This window comes from Oncorhynchus mykiss, chromosome 13 (genome assembly GCF_057628025.1).
Source record: "Oncorhynchus mykiss isolate SJ-2025 chromosome 13, ASM5762802v1, whole genome shotgun sequence".
In the NCBI taxonomy this organism is placed as follows: Eukaryota; Metazoa; Chordata; class Actinopteri; order Salmoniformes; family Salmonidae; genus Oncorhynchus; species Oncorhynchus mykiss.
Window position 1 is genome coordinate 935001 of NC_143034.1, and position 16297 is coordinate 951297.

General features: G+C 48.0%; 1 protein-coding gene across 2 annotated transcripts in view; it reads right to left on the minus strand.

Annotated features, from left to right (window-relative positions):
* LOC118947585 (protein disulfide-isomerase) overlaps positions 1 to 16297 on the minus strand; it is a 50334-nt gene that overhangs the window by 9555 nt on the left and 24482 nt on the right. For both annotated transcript variants that reach the window (XM_090194638.1, XM_090194639.1), the window contains exons 4-6: positions 5660 to 5797; positions 5367 to 5474; positions 1931 to 2056 (exon numbers count right to left, since the gene is read on the minus strand). In XM_090194638.1, coding sequence (XP_090050764.1) covers positions 1931 to 2056; positions 5367 to 5474; positions 5660 to 5797 — 372 coding nt within the window. The remainder of the gene's footprint in view (positions 1 to 1930; positions 2057 to 5366; positions 5475 to 5659; positions 5798 to 16297) is intronic.

The window sequence follows — 16297 nt, forward strand, 5'->3', positions numbered from 1 at the left end:
GGAGGAGTTGGAGGGATGGAGAGGGGAGGGAGGTAGGGAGGAGTTGGAGGGACGGATAGGGTAGGGAGGTAGGGAGGAGGTGGAGGGACAGAGAGGGGAGGGAATTAGGGAGGAGGTGGAGGGACGGAGAGGGGAGGGAGGTAGGGAGGAGATGGAGGGACAGAGAGGGGAGGGAGGTAGGGAAGAGATGGAGGGACGGAGAGGGGAGGGAGGTAGGGAGGGAGTTGGAGGGACGGAGAGGTTAGGGAGGAGGTGGAGGGACAGAGAGGGGAGGGAGGTAGGGAGGAGTTGGAGGGACGGAGAGGGGAGGGAGGTAGGGAGGAGTTGGAGGGACGGAGAGGGGAGGGAGGTAGGGAGATGGGGAGGAGATGGAGGGACGGAGAGGGGAGGGAGGTAGGGAAGAGATGGAGGGACGGAGAGGGGAAGGAGGTAGGGAGGGACGGAGAGGTTAGGGAGGAGGTGGAGGGACGGAGAGGTTAGGGAGGTAGGGAGGAGTTGGAGGGACGGAGAGGGGAGGGAGGTAGGGAGGAGATGGAGGGACGGAGAGGGGAGGTAGGGAAGAGTGGAGGGAAGGAGAGGTTAGGGAGGTAGGGTGGTAGGGAGGAGATGGAGGGACCGAGAGGGGAGGGAGGTAGGGAGGAGGTGGAGGGACGGAGAGGGGAGGGAGGAGGTGGAGGGACGGAAAGGGGAGGTAGGAGGTGGAGGGACGGAGAGGGGAGGGAGGAGGTGGAGGGACTATTATAGTTGTTGTGTTGTAGTACCTGTCGTTCCCCTGTGTATTATAGTAGTTGTAGTACCTATAGTTCCCCAGTAGGGGGCAGCAGCAGTGTGTATTATAGTAGTTGTGTTGTAGTACCTGTCGTTCCCCTGTGTATTATAGTAGTTGTGTTGTAGTACCTATAGTTCCCCTGTAGAGGGCAGCAGCAGTGTGTATTATAGTAGTTGTGTTGTAGTACCTATAGTTCCCCTGTGTATTATAGTAGTTGTGTTGTAGTACCTATAGTTCCCCTGTGTATTATAGTAGTTGTGTTGTAGTACCTATAGTTCCCCTGTGTATTATAGTAGTTGTGTTGTAGTACCTATAGTTCCCCTGTGTATTATAGTAGTTGTGTTGTAGTACCTATAGTTCCCCTGTAGGGGGCAGCAGCAGTGTGTATTATAGTAGTTGTGTTGTAGTACCTATCGTTCCCCTGTGTATTATAGTAGTTGTGTTGTAGTACCTATAGTTCCCCTGTGTATTATAGTAGTTGTGTTGTAGTACCTATAGTTCCCCTGTAGGGGGCAGCAGCAGTGTGTATTATAGTAGTTGTGTTGTAGTACCTATAGTTCCCCTGTGTATTATAGTAGTTGTGTTGTAGTACCTATAGTTCCCCTGTGTATTATAGTAGTTGTGTTGTAGTACCTATAGTTCCCCTGTGTATTATAGTAGTTGTGTTGTAGTACCTATAGTTCCCCTGTGTATTATAGTAGTTGTGTTGTAGTACCTATAGTTCCCCTGTAGGGGACAGCAGCAGTGTGTATTATAGTAGTTGTGTTGTAGTACCTATAGTTCCCCTGTGTATTATAGTAGTTGTGTTGTAGTACCTATCGTTCCCCTGTGTATTATAGTAGTTGTGTTGTAGTACCTATAGTTCCCCTGTGTATTATAGTAGTTGTGTTGTAGTACCTATAGTTCCCCTGTGTATTATAGTAGTTGTGTTGTAGTACCTATAGTTCCCCTGTGTATTATAGTAGTTGTGTTGTAGTACCTATAGTTCCCCTGTAGGGGACAGCAGCAGTGTGTATTATAGGTGTTGTGTTGTAGTACCTATCGTTCCCCTGTAGAGGGCAGCAAGCAGTGTGTATTATAGTAGTTGTGTTGTAGTACCTATAGTTCCCCTGTAGGGGGCAGCAGCAGTGTGTATTATAGTAGTTGTGTTGTAGTACCTACCTTTCCCCTGTAGGAGGCAGCAGCAGCCTGGAAGTCAGAGTAGACCGTCTGAAACCGTTCATCAGTCTTATTGACAAACAGAATGGCGTGATTTAACACTGGAGAGGAGAGGATACGGCTGGCTGTCTGGAGGGAGGGAGATAGAGATAGAGAGAGATTGAGAGGGAGAGAGAGAGAGAGAGAGAGAGAGAGAGAGAGATTGAGAGGGAGAGGAACACCAAATAATGCATGCAGAGCAGAATTAGGCCGATACCCACTATTTTTTAAAATCCAGAAAAGAGCCGTTAAATTCTACAACCAAAAGGAAGCGATTCCCAAACCTTCCATTACAGAGCCATCACCTACAGAGAGATGAACCTGGAGAAGAGCCATCACCTACAGAGAGATGAACCTGGAGAAGAGCCATCACCTACAGAGAGATGAACCTGGAGAAGAGCCATCACCTACAGAGAGATGAACCTGGAGAAGAGCCATCACCTACAGAGAGATGAACCTGGAGAAGAGCCATCACCTACAGAGAGATGAACCTGGAGAAGAGCCATCACCTACAGAGAGATGAACCTGGAGAAGAGCCATCACCTACAGAGAGATGAACCTGGAGAAGAGCCATCACCTACAGAGAGATGAACCTGGAGAAGAGTCATCACCTACAGAGAGATGAACCTGGAGAAGAGTCATCACCTACAGAGAGATGAACCTGGAGAAGAGCCATCACCTACAGAGAGATGAACCTGGAGAAGAGTCCCCTAAGCAAGCTGGTCCTGGGGCTCTGTTCACAAGCAGACCCCACAGAGCCATCACCTACAGAGAGATGAACCTGGAGAAGAGTCCCCTAAGCAAGCTGGTCCTGGGGCTCTGTTCACAAACACAAGCAGACCCCACAGAGCCATCACCTACAGAGAGATGAACCTGGAGAAGAGTCCCCTAAGCAAGCTGGTCCTGGGGCTCTGTTCACAAACACAAGCAGACCCCACAGAGCCATCACCTACAGAGAGATGAACCTGGAGAAGAGTCCCCTAAGCAAGCTGGTCCTGGGGCTCTGTTCACAAACACAAGCAGACCCCACAGAGCCATCACCTACAGAGAGATGAACCTGGAGAAGAGTCCCCTAAGCAAGCTGGTCCTGGGGCTCTGTTCACAAACACAAGCAGACCCCACAGAGCCCCAGGACAGCAGCACAATTAGACCCAACCAAATCATGAGAAAACAAAAAGATAATTACTTGACCCATTGGAAAGAATTAACAAAAAAAACAGAGCAAACTAGAATGCTATTTGGCCCTAAACAGAGACACACAGTGGCAGAATACCTGACCACTGTGACTGACCCAAAATTAAGGAAAGCTTTGACTATGTACAGACTCAGTGAGCATAGCCTTGCTTTTTAGAAAGGCCGCCGTAGGCAGACATGGCTCTCAAGAGAAGACAGACTATGTGCTCACTGCCCACAACATGAGGTGGAAACTGAGCTGCACTTCCTAACCTCCTGCCCAATGTATGACCATATTAGAGACACATATTTCCCTCAGATTACACAGATCCACAAAGAATTCGAAAACAAATCCAATTTTGATAAACTCCCATATCTACTGGGTGAAATACCACCGTCTGCCATCACAACAGCAAGATGTGTGACCTGTTGCCACAAGAAAAGGGCAACCAGTGAAGAACAAACACCATTGTAAATACAACCCATATTTATGTTTATTTATTTTCCCTTGTGTACTTTAACCATTTGTACATTGTTAAAACACTGTATATATATTTGACATTTGTAATGTCTTTATTGTTTTGAAACTTCTGTATGTGTAATGTTTACTGTTAATTTTTATTGTTTATTTCACTTTTGTATATTATCTACCTCACTTGCTTTGGCAATGTTAACACATGTTTCCCATGCCAATAAAGCCCCTTGAATTGAATTGAATGGAATTTAGAGAGAGAGAGAGAGAGGGACAGAGAGAGAGAGAGGGAGAGGGAGAGAGAGTTAGAGAGAGAGAGAGAGAGAGAGAGAGGGACAGGGAGAGAGAGTTAGAGAGAGAGAGAGAGAGAGAGAGAGAGAGAGAGATAATAACCAGCTGTGCTGCCCCTCTGTCCCTAATCAGTTTGACACTCTCCTGTCTAGTGGAGACATTTTAAAGCTAGCTAGTGGATACATTTTAAAGCTAGCTAGTGGAGACATTTTAAAGCTAGCTAGTGGAGACAATTTAAAGCTAGCTAGTGGAGACATTTTAAAGCTAGCTAGTGGAGACATTGTAAAGCTAGCTAGTGGAGACATTTTAAAGCTAGCTAGTGGAGACATTGTAAAGCTAGCTAGTGGATACATTTTAAAGCTAGCTAGTGGATACATTTTAAAGCTAGCTAGTGGAGACATTTTAAAGCTAGCTAGTGGATACATTTTAAAGCTAGCTAGTGGATACATTTTAAAGATAGCTAGTGGAGACATTTTAAAGCTAGCTAGTGGAGACATTGTAAAGCTAGCTAGTGGATACATTTTAAAGATAGCTAGTGCAGACATTTTAAAGCTAGCTAGTGGAGACATTTTAAAGCTAGCTAGTGGAGACATTTTAAAGCTAGCTAGTGGAGACATTGTAAAGCTAGCTAGTGGATACATTTTAAAGATAGCTAGTGGAGACATTTTAAAGCTAGCTAGTTGAGACATTTTAAAGCTAGCTAGTTGAGACATTTTAAAGCTAGCTAGTGGAGACATCTTAAAGCTAGCTAGTGGATACATTTTAAAGATAGCTAGTGGAGACATTTTAAAGCTAGCTAGTGGATACATTGTAAAGCTGGCTAGTGGTGACAATTTAAAGCTAGCTAGTGGAGACATTTTAAAGCTAGCTAGTGGAGACATTTTAAAGCTAGCTAGTGGATACATTTTAAAGCTAGCTAGTGGAGACATTGTAAAGCTAGCTAGTTGAGACATTTTAAAGCTAGCTAGTGGTGACAATTTAAAGCTAGCTAGTGGAGACATTTTAAAGCTAGCTAGTGGAGACATTTTAAAGCTAGCTAGTGGAGATATTTTAAAGCTAGCTAGTTGAGACATTTTAAAGCTAGCTAGTGGATACATTTTAAAGCTAGCTAGTGCAGACATTTTAAAGCTAGCTAGTGGAGACATTTTAAAGCTAGCTAGTGGAGACATTTTAAAGCTAGCTAGTGGAGACATTTTAAAGCTAGCTAGTGGAGACATTTTAAAGCTAGCTAGTGGAGACATTTTAAAGCTAGCTAGTGGATACATTTTAAAGCTAGCTAGTGGAGACATTGTAAAGCTAGCTAGTTGAGACATTTTAAAGCTAGCTAGTGGTGACATTTCATGCTGAGGAATGACTTTACATATCTCCATCTGCTACACATGCGTCTGGGCATGTGTGTGTACGTATGAGTGTGTATTTTATGTGAGTGTATTTTATGTGAGTGTATTTTATGTGTGTGTGTACCTGTCCGTTGTATTCAGTAACCAGCTCCAGTTGATGAACGGTGATGAAGGAGATGAGATCCTCTTTAGTCATCTGACTGGTTACCTTCAATACCTGTACAGGGGTAGACTACACACACAGGTTACCTTCAATACCTGTACAAGGGTAGGGTAGGGTAGGGTAGGGTAGGGTAGGGTAGGGTAGACCAGACAAGACCAGACCAGACCAGACCAGACAGACAGACAGACAGACAGACAGACAGACAGAGCGACAGACAGACAGACAGACAGACACGACCTCTGTCTCTGACTAACCTGTCGGACTAGCAGCACGGAGTCTTGTGTGATGTCATACTTCCTGAAGATGTCTTGGTTCCGGGTCACAGAGAAAGGGAGGTCAGGGAGGTCAACGGCGGCGGCGTAGAAAACCTCCACACGACCCCGAACCACGTCCTAGACAAACACAAACACAGAGACGTTTCAAATACTGTCTAGAGGGAGGTAGGGACGCTCCACGTCCTAGACTAACACAGACACAGAGACGTTTCTAATACTGTCTGGAGGGAGGTAGGGACGCTCCACGTCCTAGACTAACACAGAGACGTTTCTAATACTGTCTGGAGGGAGGTAGGGACGCTCCACGTCCTAGACAAACACAAACACAGAGACGTTTCAAATACTGTCTGGAGGGAGGTAGGGACGCTCCACGTCCTAGACTAACACAGAGACGTTTCTAATACTGTCTGGAGGGAGGTAGGGACGCTCCACGTCCTAGACTAACACAGAGACGTTTCAAATACTGTCTGGAGGGAGGTAGGGACGCTCCACGTCCTAGACTAACACAGAGACGTTTCTAATACTGTCTGGAGGGAGGTAGGGACGCTCCACGTCCTAGACTAACACAAACACAGAGACGTTTCTAATACTGTCTGGAGGGAGGTAGGGACGCTCCACGTCCTAGACTAACACAGAGACGTTTCTAATACTGTCTGGAGGGAGGTAGGGACGCTCCACGTCCTAGACTAACACAGAGACGTTTCTAATACTGTCTGGAGGGAAGTAGGGACGCTCCACGTCCTAGACTAACACAGAGACGTTTCAAATACTGTCTGGAGGGAGGTAGGGACGCTCCACGTCCTAGACTAACACAGAGACGTTTCTAATACTGTCTGGAGGGAGGTAGGGACGCTCCACGTCCTAGAGTAACACAAACACAGAGACGTTTCTAATACTGTCTGGAGGGAGGTAGGGACGCTCCACGTCCTAGACTAACACAGAGACGTTTCTAATACTGTCTGGAGGGAGGTAGGGACGCTCCACGTCCTAGACTAACACAGAGACGTTTCTAATACTGTCTGGAGGGAAGTAGGGACGCTCCACGTCCTAGACTAACACAGAGACGTTTCAAATACTGTCTGGAGGGAGGTAGGGACGCTCCACGTCCTAGACAAACACAGACACAGAGACGTTTCAAATACTGTCTAGAGGGAGGTAGGGACGCTCCACGTCCTAGACTAACACAGAGACGTTTCAAATACTGTCTGGAGGGAGGTAGGGACGCTCCACGTCCTAGACTAACACAGAGACGTTTCTAATACTGTCTGGAGGGAGGTAGGGACGCTCCACGTCCTAGACAAACACAAACACAGAGACGTTTCTAATACTGTCTGGAGGGAGGTAGGGACGCTCCACGTCCTAGACAAACACAAACACAGAGACGTTTCAAATACTGTCTGGAGGGAGGTAGGGACGCTCCACGTCCTAGACTAACACAAACACAGAGACGTTTCTAATACTGTCTGGAGGGAGGTAGGGACGCTCCACGTCCTAGACTAACACAGAGACGTTTCAAATACTGTCTGGAGGGAGGTAGGGACGCTCCACGTCCTAGACTAACACAAACACAGAGACGTTTCTAATACTGTCTGGAGGGAGGTAGGGACGCTCCACGTCCTAGACAAACACAGACACAGAGACGTTTCTAATACTGTCTGGAGGGAGGTAGGGACGCTCCACGTCCTAGACTAACACAGAGACGTTTCAAATACTGCCTGGAGGGAGGTAGGGACGCTCCACGTCCTAGACTAACACAGAGACGTTTCTAATACTGTCTGGAGGGAGGTAGGGACGCTCCACGTCCTAGACTAACACAGAGACGTTTCAAATACTGTCTAGAGGGAGGTAGGGACGCTCCACGTCCTAGACTAACACAGATACAGAGACGTTTCTAATACTGTCTGGAGGGAGGTAGGGACGCTCCACGTCCTAGACTAACACAGAGACGTTTCTAATACTGTCTGGAGGGAGGTAGGGACGCTCCACGTCCTAGACTAACACAAACACAGAGACGTTTCAAATACTGTCTGGAGGGAGGTAGGGACGCTCCACGTCCTAGACTAACACAGAGACGTTTCTAATACTGTCTAGAGGGAGGGAGGGACGCTCCACGTCCTAGACTAACACAGACACGTTTCAAATACTGTCTGGAGGGAGGTAGGGACGCTCCACGTCCTAGACTAACAAGGACATCAACCACCCGAGCCACTGCCTGTTCACCCCGCTATCATCCAGAAGGCGAGGTCAGTACAGGTGCATCAAAGCTGGGACCGAGAGACTGAAAAACAGCTTCTATCTCAAGGCCATCAGACTGTTAAACAGCCACCACTAACATTGAGTGGCTGCTGCCAACACACTGACACTGACTCAACTCCAGCCACTTTAATAATGGGAATTGATGGGAAATGATGTAAATATATCACTAGCCACTTTAAACAATGCTACCTTATATAATGTTACTTACCCTACATTATTCATCTCATATGCATACGTATATACTGTACTCTATATCATCGACTGTATCCTTATGTAATACATGTATCACTAGCCACTTTAAACTATGCCACTTTGTTTACATACTCATCTCATTTGTACATACTGTACTCGATACCATCTACTGTATCTTGCCTATGCTGCTCTGTACCATCACTCATTCATATATCCTTATGTACATATTCTTTATCCCCTTACACTGTGTACAAGACAGTAGTTTTGGAATTGTTAGTTAGATTACTTGTTGGTTATTACTGCATTGTCGGAACTAGAAGCACAAGCATTTCGCTACACTCGCATTAACATCTGCTAACCATGTGTATGTGACAAATAAAATTTGATTTGATTTGATTTGATTTGACTAACACAGAGACGTTTCAAATACTGTCTGGAGGGAGGTAGGGACGCTCCACGTCCTAGACTAACACAGAGACGTTTCTAATACTGTCTAGAGGGAGGGAGGGACGCTCCACGTCCTAGACTAACACAGACACAGAGACGTTTCTAATACTGTCTGGAGGGAGGTAGGGACGCTCCACGTCCTAGACTAACACAAACACAGAGACGTTTCAAATACTGTCTGGAGGGAGGTAGGGACGCTCCACGTCCTAGACTAACACAAACACAGAGACGTTTCTAATACTGTCTGGAGGGAGGTAGGGACGCTCCACGTCCTAGACTAACACAGAGACGTTTCTAATACTGTCTGGAGGGAGGTAGGGACGCTCCACGTCTTAGACTAACACAAACACAGAGACGTTTCAAATACTGTCTAGAGGGAGGTAGGGACGCTCCACGTCCTAGACAAACACAGAGACGTTTCAAATACTGTCTGGAGGGAGGTAGGGACGCTCCACGTCCTAGACTAACACAGAGACGTTTCAAATACTGTCTGGAGGGAGGTAGGGACGCTCCACGTCCTAGACTAACACAGATACAGAGACGTTTCAAATACTGTCTGGAGGGAGGTAGGGACGCTCCACGTCCTAGACTAACACAGAGACGTTTCTAATACTGTCTGGAGGGAGGTAGGGACGCTCCACGTCCTAGACAAATACAAACACAGAGACGTTTCAAATACTGTCTGGAGGGAGGTAGGGACGCTCCACGTCCTAGACAAATACAAACACAGAGACGTTTCTAATACTGTCTGGAGGGAGGTAGGGACGCTCCACGTCCTAGACTAACACAGAGACGTTTCAAATACTGTCTGGAGGGAGGTAGGGACGCTCCACGTCCTAGACTAACACAAACACAGAGACGTTTCTAATACTGTCTGGAGGGAGGTAGGGACGCTCCACGTCCTAGACTAACACAAACACAGAGACGTTTCTAATACTGTCTGGAGGGAGGTAGGGACGCTCCACGTCCTAGACTAACACAGACACAGAGACGTTTCAAATACTGTCTGGAGGGAGGTAGGGACGCTCCACGTCCTAGACTAACAAGGACATCAACCACCCGAGCCACTGCCTGTTCACCCCGCTATCATCCAGAAGGCGAGGTCAGTACAGGTGCATCAAAGCTGGGACCGAGAGACTGAAAAACAGCTTCTATCTCAAGGCCATCAGACTGTTAAACAGCCACCACTAACATTGAGTGGCTGCTGCCAACACACTGACACTGACTCAACTCCAGCCACTTTAATAATGGGAATTGATGGGAAATGATGTAAATATATCACTAGCCACTTTAAACAATGCTACCTTATATAATGTTACTTACCCTACATTATTCATCTCATATGCATACGTATATACTGTACTCTATATCATCGACTGTATCCTTATGTAATACATGTATCACTAGCCACTTTAAACTATGCCACTTTGTTTACATACTCATCTCATTTGTACATACTGTACTCGATACCATCTACTGTATCTTGCCTATGCTGCTCTGTACCATCACTCATTCATATATCCTTATGTACATATTCTTTATCCCCTTACACTGTGTACAAGACAGTAGTTTTGGAATTGTTAGTTAGATTACTTGTTGGTTATTACTGCATTGTCGGAACTAGAAGCACAAGCATTTCGCTACACTCGCATTAACATCTGCTAACCATGTGTATGTGACAAATAAAATTTGATTTGATTTGATTTGATTTGACTAACACAGAGACGTTTCAAATACTGTCTGGAGGGAGGTAGGGACGCTCCACGTCCTAGACTAACACAGAGACGTTTCTAATACTGTCTAGAGGGAGGGAGGGACGCTCCACGTCCTAGACTAACACAGACACAGAGACGTTTCTAATACTGTCTGGAGGGAGGTAGGGACGCTCCACGTCCTAGACTAACACAAACACAGAGACGTTTCAAATACTGTCTGGAGGGAGGTAGGGACGCTCCACGTCCTAGACTAACACAAACACAGAGACGTTTCTAATACTGTCTGGAGGGAGGTAGGGACGCTCCACGTCCTAGACTAACACAGAGATGTTTCTAATACTGTCTGGAGGGAGGTAGGGACGCTCCACGTCTTAGACTAACACAAACACAGAGACGTTTCAAATACTGTCTAGAGGGAGGTAGGGACGCTCCACGTCCTAGACAAACACAGAGACGTTTCAAATACTGTCTGGAGGGAGGTAGGGACGCTCCACGTCCTAGACTAACACAGAGACGTTTCAAATACTGTCTGGAGGGAGGTAGGGACGCTCCACGTCCTAGACTAACACAGATACAGAGACGTTTCAAATACTGTCTGGAGGGAGGTAGGGACGCTCCACGTCCTAGACTAACACAGAGACGTTTCTAATACTGTCTGGAGGGAGGTAGGGACGCTCCACGTCCTAGACAAATACAAACACAGAGACGTTTCAAATACTGTCTGGAGGGAGGTAGGGACGCTCCACGTCCTAGACAAATACAAACACAGAGACGTTTCTAATACTGTCTGGAGGGAGGTAGGGACGCTCCACGTCCTAGACTAACACAGAGACGTTTCAAATACTGTCTGGAGGGAGGTAGGGACGCTCCACGTCCTAGACTAACACAAACACAGAGACGTTTCTAATACTGTCTGGAGGGAGGTAGGGACGCTCCACGTCCTAGACTAACACAAACACAGAGACGTTTCAAATACTGCCTGGAGGGAGGTAGGGACGCTCCACGTCCTAGACTAACACAGAGACGTTTCTAATACTGTCTGGAGGGAGGTAGGGACGCTCCACGTCCTAGACTAACACAGAGACGTTTCAAATACTGTCTGGAGGGAGGTAGGGACGCTCCACGTCCTAGACTAACACAGAGACATTTCTAATACTGTCTGGAGGGAGGTAGGGACGCTCCACGTCCTAGACTAACACAGAGACGTTTCAAATACTGTCTGGAGGGAGGTAGGGACGCTCCACGTCCTAGACTAACACAGAGACGTTTCTAATACTGTCTGGAGGGAGGTAGGGACGCTCCACGTCCTAGACTAACACAAACACAGAGACGTTTCAAATACTGTCTGGAGGGAGGTAGGGACGCTCCACGTTCTAGACAAACACAAACACAGAGACGTTTCTAATACTGTCTGGAGGGAGGTAGGGACGCTCCACGTCCTAGACTAACACAGAGACGTTTCTAATACTGTCTGGAGGGAGGTAGGGACGCTCCACGTCCTAGACTAACACAGAGACGTTTCTAATACTGTCTGGAGGGAGGTAGGGACGCTCCACGTCCTAGACTAACACAGAGACGTTTCTAATAGAGTCTGGAGGGAGGTAGGGATGCTCCACGTCCTAGACTAACACAGAGACGTTTCTAATACTGTCTAGAGGGAGGTAGGGACGCTCCACGTCCTAGACTAGCACAGAGACGTTTCTAATACTGTCTGGAGGGAGGTAGGGACGCTCCACGTCCTAGACTAACACAGAGACGTTTCAAATACTGTCTGGAGGGAGGTAGGGACGCTCCACGTCCTAGACTAACACAAACACAGAGACGTTTCTAATACTGTCTGGAGGGAGGTAGGGACGCTCCACGTCCTAGACTAACACAAACACAGAGACGTTTCTAATACTGTCTGGAGGGAGGTAGGGACGCTCCACGTCCTAGACTAACACAGACACAGAGACGTTTCAAATACTGTCTGGAGGGAGGTAGGGACGCTCCACGTCCTAGACTAACACAGAGACGTTTCTAATACTGTCTGGAGGGAGGTAGGGACGCTCCACGTCCTAGACTAACACAGAGACGTTTCTAATACTGTCTGGAGGGAGGTAGGGACGCTCCACGTCCTAGACTAACACAAACACAGAGACGTTTCAAATACTGCCTGGAGGGAGGTAGGGACGCTCCACGTCCTAGACTAACACAGAGACGTTTCTAATACTGTCTGGAGGGAGGTAGGGACGCTCCACGTCCTAGACTAACACAGAGACGTTTCAAATACTGTCTGGAGGGAGGTAGGGACGCTCCACGTCCTAGACTAACACAGAGACATTTCTAATACTGTCTGGAGGGAGGTAGGGACGCTCCACGTCCTAGACTAACACAGAGACGTTTCAAATACTGTCTGGAGGGAGGTAGGGACGCTCCACGTCCTAGACTAACACAGAGACGTTTCTAATACTGTCTGGAGGGAGGTAGGGACGCTCCACGTCCTAGACTAACACAAACACAGAGACGTTTCAAATACTGTCTGGAGGGAGGTAGGGACGCTCCACGTTCTAGACAAACACAAACACAGAGACGTTTCTAATACTGTCTGGAGGGAGGTAGGGACGCTCCACGTCCTAGACTAACACAGAGACGTTTCTAATACTGTCTGGAGGGAGGTAGGGACGCTCCACGTCCTAGACTAACACAGAGACGTTTCTAATACTGTCTGGAGGGAGGTAGGGACGCTCCACGTCCTAGACTAACACAGAGACGTTTCTAATAGAGTCTGGAGGGAGGTAGGGATGCTCCACGTCCTAGACTAACACAGAGACGTTTCTAATACTGTCTAGAGGGAGGTAGGGACGCTCCACGTCCTAGACTAGCACAGAGACGTTTCTAATACTGTCTGGAGGGAGGTAGGGACGCTCCACGTCCTAGACTAACACAGAGACGTTTCAAATACTGTCTGGAGGGAGGTAAGGACGCTCCACGTCCTAGACTAACACAGAGACATTTCTAATACTGTCTGGAGGGAGGTAGGGACGCTCCACGTTCTAGACTAACACAGAGACGTTTCAAATACTGTCTGGAGGGAGGTAGGGACGCTCCACGTCCTAGACTAACACAGAGACGTTTCTAATACTGTCTGGAGGGAGGTAGGGACGCTCCACGTTCTAGACTAACACAGACACAGAGACGTTTCAAATACTGTCTGGAGGGAGGTAGGGACGCTCCACGTCCTAGACTAACACAAACACAGAGACGTTTCTAATACTGTCTGGAGGGAGGTAGGGACGCTCCACGTCCTAGACAAACACAGAGACGTTTCAAATACTGTCTAGAGGGAGGTAGGGACGCTCCACGTCCTAGACTAACACAAACACAGAGACGTTTCTAATACTGTCTGGAGGGAGGTAGGGACGCTCCACGTCCTAGACTAACACGGAGACGTTTCTAATACTGTCTGGAGGGAGGTAGGGACGCTCCACGTCCTAGACTAACACAGATACAGAGACGTTTCAAATACTGTCTGGAGGGAGGTAGGGACGCTCCACGTCCTAGACTAACACAAACACAGAGACGTTTCTAATACTGTCTGGAGGGAGGTAAGGACGCTCCACGTCCTAGACAAACACAGAGACGTTTCAAATACTGTCTAGAGGGAGGTAGGGACGCTCCACGTCCTAGACTAACACAAACACAGAGACGTTTCTAATACTGTCTGGAGGGAGGTAGGGACGCTCCACGTCCTAGACTAACACAGAGACGTTTCTAATACTGTCTGGAGGGAGGTAGGGACGCTCCACGTCCTAGACTAACACAGAGACGTTTCTAATACTGTCTGGAGGGAGGTAGGGACGCTCCACGTCCTAGACTAACACAAACACAGAGACGTTTCAAATACTGCCTGGAGGGAGGTAGGGACGCTCCACGTCCTAGACTAACACAGAGACGTTTCTAATACTGTCTGGAGGGAGGTAGGGACGCTCCACGTCCTAGACTAACACAGAGACGTTTCAAATACTGTCTGGAGGGAGGTAGGGACGCTCCACGTCCTAGACTAACACAGAGACATTTCTAATACTGTCTGGAGGGAGGTAGGGACGCTCCACGTCCTAGACTAACACAGAGACGTTTCAAATACTGTCTGGAGGGAGGTAGGGACGCTCCACGTCCTAGACTAACACAGAGACGTTTCTAATACTGTCTGGAGGGAGGTAGGGACGCTCCACGTCCTAGACTAACACAAACACAGAGACGTTTCAAATACTGTCTGGAGGGAGGTAGCGACGCTCCACGTTCTAGACAAACACAAACACAGAGACGTTTCTAATACTGTCTGGAGGGAGGTAGGGACGCTCCACGTCCTAGACTAACACAGAGACGTTTCTAATACTGTCTGGAGGGAGGTAGGGACGCTCCACGTCCTAGACTAACACAGAGACGTTTCTAATACTGTCTGGAGGGAGGTAGGGACGCTCCACGTCCTAGACTAACACAGAGACGTTTCTAATAGAGTCTGGAGGGAGGTAGGGATGCTCCACGTCCTAGACTAACACAGAGACGTTTCTAATACTGTCTAGAGGGAGGTAGGGACGCTCCACATCCTAGACTAGCACAGAGACGTTTCTAATACTGTCTGGAGGGAGGTAGGGACGCTCCACGTCCTAGACTAACACAGAGACGTTTCAAATACTGTCTGGAGGGAGGTAGGGACGCTCCACGTCCTAGACTAACACAAACACAGAGACGTTTCTAATACTGTCTGGAGGGAGGTAGGGACGCTCCACGTCCTAGACTAACACAAACACAGAGACGTTTCTAATACTGTCTGGAGGGAGGTAGGGACGCTCCACGTCCTAGACTAACACAGACACGTTTCTAATACTGTCTGGAGGGAGGTAGGGACGCTCCACGTCCTAGACTAACACAGAGACGTTTCTAATACTGTCTGGAGGGAGGTAGGGACGCTCCACGTCCTAGACTAACACAAACACAGAGACGTTTCAAATACTGCCTGGAGGGAGGTAGGGACGCTCCACGTCCTAGACTAACACAGAGACGTTTCTAATACTGTCTGGAGGGAGGTAGGGACGCTCCACGTCCTAGACTAACACAGAGACGTTTCAAATACTGTCTGGAGGGAGGTAGGGACGCTCCACGTCCTAGACTAACACAGAGACATTTCTAATACTGTCTGGAGGGAGGTAGGGACGCTCCACGTCCTAGACTAACACAGAGACGTTTCAAATACTGTCTGGAGGGAGGTAGGGACGCTCCACGTCCTAGACTAACACAGAGACGTTTCTAATACTGTCTGGAGGGAGGTAGGGACGCTCCACGTCCTAGACTAACACAAACACAGAGACGTTTCAAATACTGTCTGGAGGGAGGTAGGGACGCTCCACGTTCTAGACAAACACAAACACAGAGACGTTTCTAATACTGTCTGGAGGGAGGTAGGGACGCTCCACGTCCTAGACTAACACAGAGACGTTTCTAATACTGTCTGGAGGGAGGTAGGGACGCTCCACGTCCTAGACTAACACAGAGACGTTTCTAATACTGTCTGGAGGGAGGTAGGGACGCTCCACGTCCTAGACTAACACAGAGACGTTTCTAATAGAGTCTGGAGGGAGGTAGGGATGCTCCACGTCCTAGACTAACACAGAGACGTTTCTAATACTGTCTAGAGGGAGGTAGGGACGCTCCACGTCCTAGACTAGCACAGAGACGTTTCTAATACTGTCTGGAGGGAGGTAGGGACGCTCCACGTCCTAGACTAGCACAGAGACGTTTCTAATACAGTCTGGAGGGAGGTAGGGACGCTCCACGTCCTAGACTAACACAGAGACGTTTCTAATACTGTCTGGAGGGAGGTAGGGACGCTCCACGTCCTAGACTAACACAAACACAGGGACGTTTCAAATACTGCCTGGAGGGAGGTAGGGACGCTCCACGTCCTAGACTAACACAGAGACGTTTCTAATACTGTCTGGAGGGAGGTAGGGACGCTCCACGTCCT